Source organism: Neofelis nebulosa, chromosome 1 (assembly GCF_028018385.1).
Source record: "Neofelis nebulosa isolate mNeoNeb1 chromosome 1, mNeoNeb1.pri, whole genome shotgun sequence".
Taxonomy (NCBI): domain Eukaryota; kingdom Metazoa; phylum Chordata; class Mammalia; order Carnivora; family Felidae; genus Neofelis; species Neofelis nebulosa.
Genome location: NC_080782.1, coordinates 146,017,444 through 146,035,026, shown reverse-complemented (window position 1 = coordinate 146,035,026; position 17,583 = coordinate 146,017,444). Strand labels below are relative to the sequence as shown.

The 17,583-nt window shown below is 37.6% G+C and overlaps 1 protein-coding gene across 5 annotated transcripts in view; it reads left to right on the top strand.

Annotated features, from left to right (window-relative positions):
* Positions 1-17,583, top strand: part of AP3S1 (adaptor related protein complex 3 subunit sigma 1) — a 71,694-nt gene that overhangs the window by 43,307 nt on the left and 10,804 nt on the right. For 3 of the 5 annotated variants that reach the window (XM_058738589.1, XM_058738608.1, XM_058738609.1), the window contains exon 4: positions 4,583-4,654. The exons of the other annotated variants lie outside the window; for them this stretch is intronic. In XM_058738589.1, coding sequence (XP_058594572.1) covers positions 4,583-4,654 — 72 coding nt within the window. The remainder of the gene's footprint in view (positions 1-4,582; positions 4,655-17,583) is intronic. 5 annotated transcript variants of the gene reach the window in all.

Sequence of the window (17,583 nt, the reverse complement as noted above, 5' to 3'; positions counted from 1 at the left end):
TAGACTTTTCTATTTCTGTTTCAATTTTATAATCCTTGCATGTTTTGAACAGCCAGATGAACAGTACTGGTTTCCTTTTATTAGATGTGTTACGCACTTTATCAAAATTATCGAACTAGATCTGTGAGGTAATCCAAAAAGGTAAGTAGTTTTATCACTGTTTTCTAGTTCTGAGGTTTGGGGGAGTAAGTGATGCTGAAGCTCACATAGCAAGGTAGCAACAGAGTTGGTTTCCTCACCACTAGACCCTACTGTCTCTTTGACAGGCCATAATTTTTTGCTACTCCATGGTTTGCCACTGGCTCACTTAAAGCTACCAGGAAAATTGTTTTTCACTTTGCCCAACATAGTCTGCACATTGATTCAGTGGGTTCCACTGATCTTTTATAAGTGTACATAAATGGAGGGAAAGTATTTAGACAGCATTTTCACCAGGATAGTCATCTTCTGATGGCTAAAAACCAATGGCTTATAGTATATGGGTAATGAAACCAGGTAATTTGGAAAAAGTAAGCATGGAAAAATAAAGACATATTAGAAACTTTTGACTCTGATGGGTAGGTCTAATAATGATTTTATTTATTATTTTTTTAATTTTTAGTAGGCTCCACACCCACTTGGGGCTTGAACTCACGACCCTGAGATGAAGACTCGCATGCTTTACCAATTGAGCCAGGCATCCCTAATAATGATTTTAAATTAAAGAAGATTAAATTCAACCACGCCATACACAAAAATCTGCTCCACTAGATTTAGTCGAAACATGAAAGATAAAACAGTAAAGCTTTTGTTTTCTTCTGGGAGAATATCTTCTTGATGTTACTGTAGGCTAAGATTTCTTAAATTGGACATAAAAAAAAAGATTAACCTTAGAGACGATGATAAATTGGAAAATATTGAAAGTGAAAACTTCCAAGAATGTTGGTAGAATAAAAAGGCAAGCCACAGAGTGGGAGAAGATATCTGTAATATGTATAGATGACAAGACTGTATCTAGGATAATTTAAGAATTTTTAGACACTAGCAAGAAAGACCGATACAAAAATGAGCAGAAATCTTGAACAGACATCACAAAGAAAGATATCTAAATGGCTGATAAATATGAAACAGCGCTCAGTGTCATTACAGTTATCAGGGAAATACAAATTGATGTTACAATGACTTACTGCCACATACCCATGAGATTGGTTAAAATTAAGAGATGGACAACATAACGCTCTGACAAGGGTGTGTGATTGTGGGAACTCTCATATACTGCTCTTTGGGGTATCCAGCTTTAGAATTGCTTTGGAAGTCTGTTTGAAGCCGTCTGCTACCCTGTGACCCCACAGTTCTCCTGTGTGTGTGCACTCAGTGGGTATGTGTGCATCCATTCAGTAATAGACATGAATAAGAATATTCCTAGCAGTGCTAACTATAATGGCTCCATACTGGAAACAACCCAAACTGTCAACAGCGAAAGGGATAAATACTTTCATGCAATGGCATACAGTAGATGAGAATGAATGAGCTATTAGGTAATAGTTGAATCTCACAAAAATATTGATGAGTAAAAGGCACCACTCACAAAAGATTGCATACTGTGTGATCTCTTATAATATAGTTCAGAAATAGGCAAAACGGATCTGTCGTATTAGAAAGAAAGTGGTTACCTTTAATGGTGATGGTGACTTACTGAAGTATGAGGGGCTTCTGCAGTGCAGGTAATATTTCAACACCTGATTTGGGTGTTGGTTACACAGGTATGTTTACTTTGTGAAAATTCATCAGGTTATATACATTGTTGTGATTTGTGTACTTCTGTGTATGTATGTTATGCTTCAGGAAAAATTTCCTGGAGCCGGGGAGCAGAAGTGAAATGGCTTTACTTACTATAACTTAATTATGATGTTATAAATTGGAATTCAGACCATTTCCAACTTAAAGGTACGGTTTCAGAAGTAATATTTTCTACTTTATCAATGGGAAAAGTTTGTTTCTTCTTCTCACATTCTTCTAAGAAGTTCAAGTTTGTTAAGCTTGTTCAACTCTTTGTTCAAGCAGCGTTATCCCATTCAGTGCTTATAAGCAAGAATCTGCTATAAAAAGAAGGAAAATGAATCTGAATTAATTTCAAGTAGAGTGAATAAAGTCATTCCAGGTATCATGTCACTAAGACCTTGAGGAGAAATTAAGATAAAGTTGGGAGTTTGAGTGGATATTCTTTGTTTCCTACCTACCTCAAAAAATTGAAATTAACTGGAAACTTTGAGGCTGACCCCTGTATGCCCCCACAGTTGGTCATCTGAATAATTTGCATTCTCAAAAATGAAATTGTCGGGGCGCCTGGGTGGCGCAGTCGGTTAAGCGTCCGACTTCAGCCAGGTCACGATCTCGCGGTCCGTGAGTTCGAGCCCCGCGTCAGGCTCTGGGCTGATGGCTCGGAGCCTGGAGCCTGTTTCCAATTCTGTGTCTCCCTCTCTCTCTGCCCCTCCCCCGTTCATGCTCTGTCTCTCTCTGTCCCAAAAATAAATAAAAAACGTTGAAAAAAAAAATTTAAAAAAAAAAAAAAAAATGAAATTGTCGAGTAAAACTGCATATTCTTTGTTACTTATAGACCTCTTACTTCTAGTGACTTTGGTCTAAGCCAGGGGCCAATAAACTACAGCAGGTCAAGTCCAGCTTGCTACACCTTTTTGTAAAGTTTTGTTGGAGCAGAGCCATGCTCATTAAAACAGTTTTTTTTTTTTTTATGTTTATTTATTTTGAGAGACGAGTATGAGCGGGGGGCGGGGGGGGGGCAGAGAGAGAGGGAGACACAGAATCTGAAGCAGACTCTTGTTAGCACAGAGCCCTACAGGGGGCTCGAACTCATGAGCCATAAGATCATGACCTGAGCCGAAGTCTGACGCTTAACCAACTGAACCAGCCAGGCACCCCCATGCTCATTGTTTATATATCTATATAGTTGCTTTTTGTTGCACCATACAGCCCACAAAGCTAAAATATTCATTCTGTGGTCCTTTGTGGAGAAAGTTTGCCAACTCTTGGTCTGAGAGATATTGATTATAGTCCTACAGTTCCTTGTTTGTAATGTTTCACCTATCTTACCATCTGCATGGATGGAAGGAACCTTGGGTTAGAGATCTGTGTAAATTGGCCTGAGATATGAGTAGTTTAGCAAGACGCCTGCTGTTTGCATTTTACTCCTTGTCCTGTAGGATCACCTGTGAATAAAGTAACCGTACGTTTCCATTTGTGAGTAAGTCCTTCTTTATATCTTTCGTTCCAGGCTGTTAAGAAACTATGATAACATTGCATACTATTATAGCTTAATAATCATAAAATTTTAGCTGCTCCTTTTTACTCCTCATGCCCCCAGTTTGTATGATAAATTTTGTGGTCATCCTGTCTGTGACAGTAACCTTTGAGAAGGGTGGTGGGAATAGAGATAGAAACAGAGTGACAGCCTATCCAAGGGGATTTAAGAAATTAATTTTTGAAAGTTTGTGTCTAAGGTCTTCAAGACCATCTCATTGATTTGCTAGGATTCACAGGACTCCTAAGTTGCTGTGCTCATGGTTAGGGTTTAGTACAGTGGTAAGAAACAGGAAAAGCACATGAGGGGATGTCTGGAGAAAACCAGGCACAAGCTTCGATGTGTCCCTTCCCGCTGTAGTCACACAAGATATGTTTTAATTCCCCCAGAAATGGTATGTGTAAAGTGTTCGCAATCAGGGACAGTCACTCCTAGCCTATGTGTCAGGATTTTTGTTGGGGGTCAGTCACATAGGCATGTGGCACCATTGTGACTTGACCTTGCTTACTTAAGCTCTAGAACCTCAGAGGTAAGGAGTTGTTCATCATAAATCACATTGTTAGCATAAACTGTTCATTCAGACTGGTATACAGTGCAGCCCAAGGACTCAGGCATGCCAGAACATACTTGTCAGAACTTTGCAGGGGCTCAGAGCTCAGTTCCCAGGAGCTAGTCAAGGGCTAGTCTGGTAAACAGGCCATTTTGGGGGATGTGTAGGTTTTGAGCCTCACAGTCCTGTTGCGTTAACCCTTTCCCCCGCAAGGCCCTACAAGGTATTCAAACCAGAGCTTGAACTCAGGTAAGTCTGATTCCAAAGTCTTTTTTGCTTTTTCCATAGATAATTTTGAGTGATCTTTTATCCTGAATTAATTGCTTATTACAAACTGGATGCATTAGATGTGGTAGACTTGGACTATGTCCATCTATCATGATAAATCTTTCCAGTAAGCTTTCTTTTTTCCTCACATGAAGATAGGGAGCCTGATTTGATTTTTTTTTTCACGCTTTTTAAAGTAATGGTGCTAAGAATTTTTAGTTTTAGTTATTTTCAGCAAAGTTTATTTTGTTTTGTATGTTAATGTATTGAAACATAGTTATGAGGAATAGCGTGTAATTATTCCTGTTGCACTTAATGCAGTATTTAATTTAAAACAAATGTGATAGCAGAGTTTAGAAAAGTGTTTGTTCACAATTAAGAATTGTCTCCTTTGTAGATGGTAGGTTTGAATGAATTTATACAGTTCTCAAGAGCTCTTAACTTTTTTTTCTTTTCTTTTTCTTCAGGTGTTTGTGGAAACGTTAGACAAGTGTTTTGAAAATGTCTGTGAACTGGATTTAATTTTCCATGTAGACAAGGTACTCTTTCTGTATTGTTAAATCTTCTGAGCTCTGTATCTAAGAAAAATGTTATTTTGTATTTGTCAAAGTAAAAATGGATTTAGTGAATAATACTATTTTTATTCCTTATTTATTTAGTATAACTAATAAATTATGTTTACTATGAACCAGGCACTGCGCTTGGTGCCGAAGATTCAGACCCTGGCCAGAGGAATCCACATCTAGAGGAGGAGACCGTGGCATTAATTAAGTAGCAGTGTGTTGAGTGTTAATGGGAACACAGCTGTCCCACCTGCCTCTGCCCAGGGGGATGTGAGTGGAGGAGATTACATTAAAGTTGGATTTTTAAGGATTAGTAGATATTTCACTGACCGAAGTGGAGAGGATGGCTCTGGAGGCAGAGATATAAAATACAGGCCTTTGGTGTGTGTGTGTTGTGGGGGGTGGGGGTGGGGTGGTATTGATTGAGAGGCCTAACTTAAGTGTCTTCAGTGCACGGATTTTGGACTTTGTTCTGACACACTTTAATTTTTTTAATAAAAATATGTATTGGCATTTATTGTTGCCTTGTTTGTACATAGGTTTTCGTTTTGTTTTGATTTGGCAAGATCAGTTTTTTCTACATTACGAAGATTGGATTGGTGGTAGGTGGGAGATTAAAGGCAGGGAAATCCGCTAGAAATCTTTTTGAGGAGTTCCAGAAAGAAGAGAAGTAAGACAGTACAGTAGGGATGCAGGAGGGTGAATTGATAAGACATGATGGTCTGCTAAAAAGCTCCACTTACCTATAGATTCCATACATGAGAGGAGGGAAGGATTGCTGAACTTTGTAGCCAGTATTTATTACCTGGTGCTGGTGATAGGGAATTTGGGAGGAAGAGAGTACACTTTTACCACACACAGGTTTTTTTCTTTATTAAGCTTATATAATGTAACAAGGTTTTTTGTTTTGGTTTGGTTTGGTTTTAGTGTTTGTTTCTTTTTGAAAGAGACAGAGTGCGAGTGGGGGAAGGGCAGAGAGAGGGGAAACATAGAATCCAAAGCTCAGGACTGAGCCACACAGGCCTCAGTAACAAGTTGTTTTGAATAATTAATCCATTGAATAAAATAGTCTGAAATAATATGCTGAAAATTTTAGCAGAAAAGGTGATTTTTAAAAATCAGATTTATCGAGGTATAATTTACACACACCAAAATTCAGTTTAAAAATTTTTTTTTTATTTATTCTTTTTAACATTTATTTATTTTTGAGAGAGAGAGACAGAGCATGAGCTGGGGAGGGGCAGAGAGAGAGGGAAACACCGAATCTGAAACAGGCTCCAGGTTCCATGCTGACAGCACAGAGCCAGAAGTGGGGCTCAAACCGACAAACTGCAAGATTGTGACCTGAGCCAAAGTCGAACACTCAACCAACTGAGCCATCCAGGCGCCCCCAAAATTCGGCAGTTTTAAGCATACAGTTAGTTCGTCCCAGAAGATGTATATAATTATGTGACCGCTACCACATTCAAGATACAGCACAACGAAGGAATGCATTTTATTATTTCTGAATAATCAAAGAATACTTTTATTATTAGCCAGTTTTCTTGGTCGTATTTCTTATTTACTAAATGACTTGATTTTGGGCAGAAGACTTAAACTTGATATTTTTAAGAGTCAGTTTTTAGTTTTTCTCTAATTACGGTACCTTGCACTTTTTCACAATTACAAAGGCTTCTGTTATTTTTAGGCATTAGGGTTTGCAATATTCAAAATTATGTTTTGGTACATGATTAAAATGCTTAAATATGATTAAAATGCTTGAAAAAGACTGTTCAAAATCATTAGTTTGTGTAATACATCTAGCAGTTTAAGAAAATTGAGGAATCTCTTAGAAACATTGTAGTAAGAGTAAAGTTCTCATGTTTGTACTAGAGAATAAAAGAGATCTGTAAGAGGGAAATTAAGCTCCACTTATCTACAGATTCCATACATGGCACACAATGTTTTTAAAATTTCCTCTTTTTTTTAATGTTTATTTTTGAGAGAGAGAAACAGAGCGCAAGGGGGGGAGGGGCAGAGAGAGAGGGAGACACAGAATCCGAAGCAGGCTCCAGGCTCCGAGCTGTCAGCCCAGAGCCCATCTTGGGGCTTGAACTCACAAATCGTGAGATCATGACCTGAGCCGAAGTCGATGATCAACCAACTGAGCCACCCAGGCGCCCCTTAAAACTTCTAATTTACATTGCTTGATATACATTCACTTAAGAAAAATCAGAAAATACAGATAAGTGGAAAATAAGTAGAAGCCATTCAATTTCAGAGGTTGCCTTATATTAAAAGAAAAGCTGAGGCATATTAAGAGTTTTATCAGGGGCTCCTGGTTGGCTCAGTCGGTTGGGCGTCCGACTCCGGCTCAGGTCATGATCTCGTGGTCCATGAGTTCGAGCCCTGCGTCGGGCTCTGTGCTGACAGCTCGGAGCCTGGAGCCTGTTTCAGATTCTGTGTCTCCCTCTCTCTCTGACCTTCACCCATTCATGCTCTGTCTCTCTCTGTATCAAAAATGAATAAACGTTAAAAAAAAATTAAAAAAAAAAAGAGTTTTATCAGTTTATTTGAACAATACTGATTCAAATTGGGCGGTGCCAAACCAGGGATGTTTAGGAGTATTCCAACAGGAGCGAGGGGAGAGGCTTCTATAGAGAAAAGGCGGAAGCAAAGCAAGGGAATTAACTGACTGATTATAACTCAAGCAGTTGTATTATTTGAAAAAGTCGAGTTTGCTGTGATTGGTTGTCTTTAGGCTTTGATTTCTTAACCTTGAAACATTTACAGGCTTAGGTTTTAGTTTGCTTACTTAGGCTGTTAGATATTAGAACCACCTCACTCTAATTGTTTAATGAACATTAGTGTTAACATTTTAGAGTATTAGAGTTCTAGATTGTTTTGTACAAGTAAGTACAGAAACAAATATGTCTTTTTTTTTTAATTTCTTTTTTAACGTTTATTTATTTTTGAGACAGAGAGACAGAGCATGAACGGGGAGGGTCAGAGAGAGGGAGACACAGAATCCGAAACAGGCTCCAGGCTCTGAGCCATCAGCACAGAGCCTGACGTGGGGCTTGAACTCACGAACCGCGAGATCATGACCTGAGGCGAAGTCGGCCACTTAACCGACTGAGCCACCCAGGCGCCCCAACAAATATGTCAACAAGACCAACAAAAATGGAATCCTGTAGTATATAGTATGTGTAGCCTATACCTTTGTACAACAGTGTATCACTATTTTAGAACCTGCCAAAATTAACTAGATCTGTTCTTTCTGCGCTAAGCTCTTGTTTTAATTTTTTTCAGTGCAATGAGATAAAAGCTTCAGGATAGCAGGACCTTTCCTATCCCTCCCTTCTCTGTCTAAAACAATGCTAGTCTTGTTTTGAGCCCTTCTATGAAAGTAGGATTGTTTTCAACTCTTAAGCAGCCCTGGACCTTCCCCAGCCAGGGATCTCCTAACCAGCTCAGCTCATTTCTTCTTAGGGGCAGGTACAAAATTTTGCATGCAGCCATCAGCCTCCTTTTGGACCACAGCTGGTTCAGTGAAAGGGGGAAGTTGTAAAGATTACCCCTTCTATTTTCAATCGGGATGGGCTAGTTTATGCTACAGTTTAAGAAATAGCAGAATACCTCTCATTCATGCAGTATGTTTATCTTGTTCCATATACCTTAATTCTGGGATCCACGGTAACAAAGCTGTCACTGTCCGGAGCATCGTCAGTTTCTATGTCAGAGAAAAGAGCTTTCGTGGGCAAATTTATCTGCTTTTCAGAGTGTCACAGGTGATAGCTTTACCAAATGTTTTGCTACTGCATACATCGATCACTCATTTTCTAGCCTCAGTATACCACTTTCCATGTGGCCCAATGCCCAGCCCTTAAGCTAGTGTCTTTTCCTTTACTGTCTTTATTGTATCTTATTATGAATCTTTACTTATTTCTGTATCAGCCACATAAACTAACATTGTAGACACCCTGAGGTAGAGATAGCCCCCCGCTACCCAGAATTGGTCTGGATGTGAAGACTAAAGGTGGCACACACACACACACCAAGACGTTCTGAACTGAAACAGTTTCTCGCTCACATAGGAAGGTTTTACAAGTAATAGTAAAGTCATTTATTTGATTAAGAGAAAATAGAAAGAAATCATAATCATTATTATAAACAGTAGAATCTTTGGTTTAAAAGAGGAGGGGGAGAATATAAGTAAAATTTGATCAAACCAACCAACTTTGTGATGAAAAATGAAGGTAACTTAAATGAAATTTTAAAGTAGATATTTAGTACACTAAGTGTGAACTAAATGAATTAAAAGACAGAGATGATGGGTTTAAGAGGTACAGTTTGTATAGGAAAGGCAGGTAAATTCTTGACCAGTTTTCATAACCATTTCGTTCCCTAATACCCACCAAAAATGATTGTTTGTTTGTTTGTTTGTTTCTTTCTTTTTTTCTTTTAAGTACCCTGTAACGTAGGACTTTGAACAGAATTTGTTTTATTTTTTTATTTATTTTTTTCTAACATTTATTTTTGAGGAGGGGCAGAGAGAGGGAGACACAGAATCTGAAACAGGCTCCAGGCTCTGAGCTGTCCGCACAGAGCCCAACGTAGGGCTCGAACTCACAGCCTGCGAGATCATGACCTGAGCCAAAGTTGGACGCTTAACCGACTGAGCCACCCAGGCGCCCCAGAATTGATTTGTTTTAATCCACTGGAGATATTGCTTTTTTGGATGCTCAGATTGCCCTCTCTTGACCCATGGGAGCCCCTTCAGGTCATCTTCTGGGTCCTTTTGCCGTTCCCTCCTCTCCATGGACTCTGATAGCTGTTTTGTGTTCTGGCACAACTAGATGTTACAGACTCGCTTTCTTCATTTCTTCCTCTATAGACATATTGTCAGCCACTGCATGTAGGAGCCCTGATTCCTTTTAGTGGGAAATGGTGTATGGAAACCACAGTCTGGAGGTGCTCATAATTATGAGGCTGTTCATTGTTTCTAGGCCTTTTCTATGGAGAGAGCATGTTTTCTGTCCAGCCCTTGAGTCACCTATTTCTTCAAGGAACCCTGGTTCCTTTTAGGGGACAGTGATATTTAGAAATGACAGTCTTGGCATCATGTAACTCCTGGTTCTCTGAACCAAGCAGGGAAATAGATGTAGGTATGTGTGCACGCACACATGCACCCTAACCTATTTCTAAATATTTATGTATATCAAAATTCACTGAGTTCTTCTTAATGCCTCAGAGTCTAGTGCAACGCTACAGAAGTTATTCCAGCCTTCTCCTTTTCTGTATTTGCAACTTGCTACTCTGACAGTGAAAGATTATGCCAATTATTCTCATACTTAGTATTCCCATTATTTATTATGCATTTACTTACTTGCTCAATTCTTCCTTTCTGTAACCAAATTCCTGGCCGGGCTGTTGGAAAGCTAAACTCCAGACATGCCAGTCTCCACTCTTCCCTGCCAGCACCAGCCAAAAGGTTGGCCCCAGACCCACCAGCCCCTATCCCATCATCTGAGCGAGTTGTTAGAAAGTCAATTCTGATAAAATTTGTAATGAATAAAGTATTACAAAAAAGAGTCTAGATGATTGAAAAACAACTCCATAGAATTTCTAGAAGAGGCAGAACTGTCAAAATTAAAAATTTCAGTGGACGGGTATATAAAAGTAGATTACACATATCTGAGTAAATGGAAAAATAGAACACGTTGTCCAAAATGCAGCATAAAAAACTTCTTAAGAAAGAGTGAAAATATGGAAGACAGTTTATAGGTCAGGGAAGATAGAGCAAGAAAGGTCTAATGGACATTTATTCTCGGTTTCAGAAGAATAAATTCTTACTTATTTCATAACATCTGAAATTATGGGAATTTGCCAGAATTGAGGAAAGATACCAATCCACACATTAAAGAATCACAAGTAGAATAAATAAAAATAAATCTACATTTAGACTAATTATAGTACAGTTGAAGAGCAGAGAAAGAGCTCTTAAAATCATCCAGAAATAAACATTACCTTCACAAGAGCAGCGGTTAAATTGGGAAATGACTTCTCAACGGCAGTCACAGAAGTTAGAAGGCAATGTATTGAGAAAATAGCTGTCCAACTGTAATTCTAAAGCTGGCAAAAATATCTTACAAGAAAATAAAATAAAGACTTTGTCAAAGAAAACTAATGAGGGAGTTTGCTTCAAGCCTTTCTCAAAAGAAATTCTAAAAGAAGGTACTTGACACAGAAGGAAGTGTCAGATATCAGGAGTGAGTTATAGAAGGAAGAAGAACAAAGAAAGTTGCAAATGTGTGGGTGAGGGTAAAAGAACATTGACTGTTAAAGTACTTGTGGAATTAATATGAAAAGAGTTTGTAGCATTAAAATACAAGTTGCCAAGAAAACATAAGCCAGGAAGGGGGGAAAAGGGAGTTGGAATAGTTTAAGATCTTTTAATGAGCAGCTCTGACTTTTATAATAAGCAGTTTTTAAAAAGGATATCTTGATATTCAGCCCAGAATATAGAACAGAAAGTAGAACAGCTTTCCAGTTTTTCAGACTTGGAATATTTTGAATTTTCAGATTTTGAAATATTCAGTGTTAGTATAACATGCATCATGTACCAAAATAGGTTTACTCTTATCCGTTACTTTGAATTACTATATTCCTGTTGCTTTCCATTTGTTAATTGCTGACCAATTAACAACTCAAACTCAGAACTCGGAACTCAAACTCAGGAACAGTCAGATCATGACCTGAGCCAAAGTCAGACACTTAACTAACTGAGCTACCCAGGCGCCCCTAGTCACTTCTTTCATTTTTTTTTTTTTAATGTCTATTTATTTTTTGAAGGAGAGAGGGAGAGACACAGCATGAGTGGGGGAGGGGCAGAGAGAGGGGGAGACACAGAATCCAAAGCAGGCTCCTGGCTCTGAGCTGTCAGCACAGAGCCCAATGCGGGCCTCAAACTCATGGACCACAAGGTCATGACCTGAGCTGAAGTCAGACGCTTAACCAACTGAGCCATCCAGGAGCCCCTTAAAATAACTTTTAAATTGGGGTGCCTGAGAGATGCAGTTGGTTGAGCATCTGATTCTTGACTTGGGCTGAGGTCACGATCTCACGGTCGTGGGATCGAACCCCCACATTGGGCTCTGCGCTAATAGCATGGAGCCTGCTTGGGATTCTCTCTCTCTTTCTTTCTCTGCCCCTCCCCCACTTGTGCTCTCTCTCCCTCCCTCTTTCTCAAAATAAATAAAAACTTAAAAAAATATTTTTAGATTTAATTAAATTGTGATAAATCCATTTTGAGAGGGTATATCTCTGAAGCTAAGCTTTTTTTTTCTCTTTAACTTAGAATCATTTCTAATGAATCTCTTTCTCTATCATAGATCCAGTTAATCAGGAAATCCTAATGCATTTCAAAATACATCCAGAATTAAACGTTTTTCTAATGTTGACAGTACACCAGTAAACCCCCAAAACATTCATTTTTTTACTTAAATTTTTTCGTTGTAGCTTTTATTTTATTTAGCAACCCTCATGGGGCTAAAATTGAGGAGAAAATACCATATTTCGTTGCCTCTAAAATTGGCAGATTTCTCTCACATTTTAACACTTTTGAGATTGGGATGCATGTTATATTCTACAGCTTGTCATAATTTAATTGGCAGTGTTTTTCCTTTTCAGTAGTATGTAACATAATGGTTTTTTAAATAATCAGTTGTAGCTTAGATTTGAAGAAATACCAAAATATGAAGAGTGATCTATTTACAGCAGTTAGAATTACAAATACAGGTGTTAATAGATTACTTTAGTGTTTAAAATTTTTATTAGCAAATGTATGTATTTAAGTTTTATTATCAAATCAGTAACAACAGTATGACCCACAGAAGTACATAAATTGAAATTTTCTAACATAATTTAAAATCGGTCATTTCATCTTAATTGGCTATTCTGTCATAATAGTTAAAAAGTCATGTCTTACAGCATTACAGTTTTTAGAGTAGACCTGTAACTCTGCTTTACTCCCCCTCCATCCATACTTTTAAAACTCCTGTTCAGTTTCCTTTTGCCTCAAGCGAGAGAAGGAGGAGGTGTTCCTTGCAAAACACATTAAAAAAATATATATTTATTGAGCCTTTAACCCTCTGCAGGGTGATGAGAAGACGGCGCTCTTATCCTTGTCTTCCTGTAGTTTGTCGTTTTCGAGCAGACACCTGTCTGTGTCTCTGTTTCGCTGACAGACATAAGAACATTACAGTGTTATGTATAGCAAACGATTTTACTATTTTAAAATTACATGAATAATACTTACCTTTCTTTAGAAACAAAGAAGCCCAACAGTACTAAAGACTATATGCTTAAACATTAAAGTTCTTCTTTTCTTGTCCCCTTCCTCATATCGACTCAACCTCATCCCACGCTGTTTCCCTACAGTCATTTCTCTTCCTAGTTTGGCTAGGTAGGCTTCCAGACTTTTTTCCTATCTATTGTCAAAGATAGGCATAGTTCTCTTGGTCTAGTGAGTGATCAGGTTGGTTTTTATTTTACACAGTGTTTCTGTGCCTTGCTTTATTAACTTCATGTGTCTTTAGAGTCTCCCGTCAATACATACATAACCGCTTTATTCTTAGGTGAAGAATTAAACAGAATGATCTGCCGTATTTTACTTGACCACCCCTATCATCAAATATTAATGCAAAGTGAAAAATACTTGGTGCAGAGGACTTCATTTCTAACAGAAGTTAGAGCAAGTAACTTTGATACTCTGCAAACAAGTGACAGTTTGTAGAAAGGAATCTGTATAACTGGACCTCCTTTCCTTTTGTCATCTTTTGTTATATGCTTCATTCCATCCGGTGGAGGGCTGGGAACTGTTACAAGTGAAATGTGTTTGATTTAATTTCATTTTAGTCTCCAGTGATTACGTGCACTTTCCTCAAACCAGGATGCTGCTGTCAGTGAGCTCTTTACATAAATATTTAATAAATGTGTGAGAAGCACCAGGTGATGTGTGGAAGTGCTGAATCACTAACTTGTACACCTGAAATTAATATTATACTGTATATTAACTGGGATTTAAATCAACACTTAAGAAAGTATTTAATAAACATGATTTACTGATGGAGTGGTAAAAATTGCTAAAGAAAAACACATGGCTTGTTCTTCAACTTTTGAATTTTAAGATAATTGAGATAAATAATTTTGAAGAAAATTTGTGGGTAACATTCATTAGATACTCACAATGTACATTATATTTTATAAATAATAATAGAATAATATAGAGACTATGTATTTTTTAGTGTTTGTTTATTTTTGAGAGAGTATGATTGAGGGAGGGATAGAGGAAGAGGGGACAGAGGATCTGAAGCGGCCTCTGCACTGACAGCAGAGAGCCCGATACGGGGCTCGAACGCACGAACCGTGAGATCATGACCTGAGCCAACGTCGGACACTTAACCCACTGAGCCACCCAGGCGCCCCTAGAGAACATTTAATCTTAAATAAGTTAAAGTAGTTTTAAGCAAAAGTCTCCAAGTTCTGCACTGACACTTACAATGAGATAGAATTTTTACTATTTAAACGCATGGAAAAGGTGACCTGCTTCTCTTATCACTTACAAATATCCAACACCTTTGGGCTGCCTCTTAAATTAACCTAAATATGTGCATGGCTATAACCTTTAATATTATTTCTCTGAATTACTATGTGACACTCTTTTATTTTTAGCAAGCTTTTGTTTGTTCGTTTTTGTTTTAGTATATGCACATGCTAAAAGTTTTCAGAACAAATAAACAAAAACTATAAAGCGAAAGACAAGTCTCTATTCTTCCTCAGTCCTCCATTTCCATTCTCTAGGTAACTACTATCCTTTAAAAATATTTGCAGAAAATTAAAGCAACAGTGAAATACCACTATACACCTGTTATTAGAATGGCCCAAATCCTGAACACTGACAGCACCTAGTGGTGATAAAGAACTCTCTCATTTATTGCTGGTGGGAATGCAAAATGGGAAAGCCACTTTGGAAGACAGTATGGTGGTTTCTGAGAAAACTAAACATGTTCATACCATACAATCCAGCAATCATGCCCCTTGGTGTTTACCCAAAGGGGTTGCAAACTTAAGTCCACAAAAAAACCCGAACACATATGCGTATAGCAGCTTATTTCATAATTGCCAAAACTTGGAAGCAACCAAGATGTCCTTCAGTAGGTAAATGGATAAAAAGTATTTGCATGTGTTTCCGGGCATTTTCTGGGTATATCCAAGTAGGTGCGTACATGTAATTTTCTTGTATACCTCAGTGGGATCATATTATAGGTATTATTCTATCCCATCCATCTTTTCATTTAATAATCTGTATTACTAAGGAATCTGTAGATGTCTCTCATTAACAGGGTAGATTTCCAAGAAACAGACTCTTAACTCTAGAGAACAAACTGATGGTTACCAGAGGGGCGGGGGTGGGGATGGGTTAAATAGGGGACCGGGATTAAGGAGTGTATGTGTTGTGATGAGCACCTGGTGATGTCTGGAAGTGTTGAATCACTGTATTATACACCTGGAATTAATATTACACTAACTAGAATTTGAATACAATTTTTAAAAAAATGGTATAGATTTACCATTTTACAGTTTTGGTTTTTTGTCTTTTTACTGTTACCAACAAAGTTGCTTGATCATTCTTGCACATATATCTGTATCTTTTATTATTATCTTTTATTATTTTATTATTATCTTTTATTATTTTCTTAACTCACATCCTTAATTCCCTAGTGCCTGTTTAAGTCCATTCCTTATTCTCTTGCAGAACTGTAACTATAATGTATATTATATGATTGTATAAATTAGACTTAGATTTACACACACATAACAAGTATATGCATAAAAAGTTTTCAAGAAGGGTGTACAGGTTTTCCCTTGCTATCCAAAAAGTAGAGTGTTCCTATAAACCACTTCATAAGCCAAAGTGGCTTAAAGCACTGAAGCAGTACCATTTCATAGAAGTTGAAAATTCTCTTTGGATTTCTTGCAGTTAACAAAAACAGATATGAGCATAGGTCTTTTGTAAAAGGGAAGGGACTCAAACTTTGCGGGAAGTGGGAGAAACCTGTATAAGATGCAATTAACTGTGATTATCTTTGGATAGAGGGACCTACAGAGGTTGAGGGTGGTGGAGACTGTTACTGTTCATACTTAAGTTTCGGTATAGCTTGAACTTTTAACAATTTCCTTATATTGTGATTTAAAAAAATTAAAATGAAATTAGAAATTCTGGTTTATGTCCATAAGAAGCTATGCGGTTGGATAGATAGGGTATATATAGTTAAAACCAAACAAAAAAGCAAAAATACATCATTAATGTGTATTTGCTGCTTTTAAAAACACTTAAATACCTATAAATATTCAGGAAAAGGGGATAAAAACCTATCGAACTCTTATAGGTGAACATCAAAGGATTTCAGTAGATGAGTTATGTTTCAAGCATATTGTCACCCTTTTATTTCCATTAAGTCTGTTTCAGGTAAAATTTAAAGACAAAATACTGGAATCTGTCATTTGTATGTGTTAGAGCTAAGCTAAAGCTTGTATCATCTTCTTTCTCTTAACTAAGTCTGCCAGAAATTCCTCCCAATCAATTCTTGAAACGTGGAAGTTTTCAGTCACTGGACAGTTTCTAAGTGATCCCTCCATACCTTACTTGAAAACCATAACCTTGAAAATACTGAACTGGCCTCCCAATTAATACTTCTCATTCCCATATGGTTAATCTCCTGGGACTTATACACATAGTACCTCCTCACCTAGAATACATTCTTTAGGCACTTACTGTATTTCTAATAAGTGACATTGTGTTTAAGGATTTAGCTCACAGGCTCTTGTTTATTTATTTTATTTTCTCTGGATTTCTGAATTTGCTTTCATAGGAGTTATTTTTACTTTGAGGACAGATTTACATCCTAGACCTTATTAAATTATCATACATTCTTAGAATTTCTTGGGTATGACCCACATATGCAGGCTTCTCATATTTTGATACCTTTAAACTTGGTAGACATTTCTATAATACCGAAATCGACACTTTCTACTAATCTGCTTGTGCTTCTGAGATGTTTCTGGAAAGGCAGGAGTAAGTGTATGTAGGGGTGAGCCCCCCCAGAAAGCCTGAGCAAAGTCAGGTTGGTGGAGTTGCTACACTTTTATCAGCACTACAGTTTGTGCTTTCTCGTGAGAATTTGTTTTAAAAAGAAGAGGGAGGGGCACCTGGGTGGCTCACTTGGTTAAACGTATGACTCTTGATTTTGGCTCAGGTCACAATCTTACGGTTGGTGAGTTTGAGCCCCATGTCGGGCTCTGCACTGACAGCATGGAGCCACTTGGGATTCTCTCTCTGCCCTCTCTCTCCCTGCCCTTCCCCTGCTTGTGTTCTGTCTCTCAAAATAAATAAACTTAAAAAAATAATAATAAAAAGAAGAGGGGAAATTCTACTGTTAAAACAAGTTTTAATGAATCTTTTGCTGGCCATGGCCTTTCTTTCTGAATACTTTTCCTCTGGATAGTACCTGTTAGCTATTGTGAGGACATTATATTTTATCACCTAATCACCTTCTTGGCCTTAATTGCATCTTCATAGGAATATGGCTAAAAATTAATTTGGTGTATCAGTTTCACGCTAACAGAAGAAAGTAAGGATTGGGACTTAGGTTTGAATTGTTTGTTTGCTACGTATTAGTTTATGTGTCTTGAGGAAGCTGGTTTATTCTCTCAACTGTAACAAAGGTTAATATGAGAATTAAATTAGATACTGTTAAATGCAACACCAAAACATAGTTTTAATAAATGGTATCTAGTTGCAGAAGAGGTAGCAGTCAGAAGTAATGATAGTTAGCCCTAGTAGTTAAAACAGTTGTGACTTC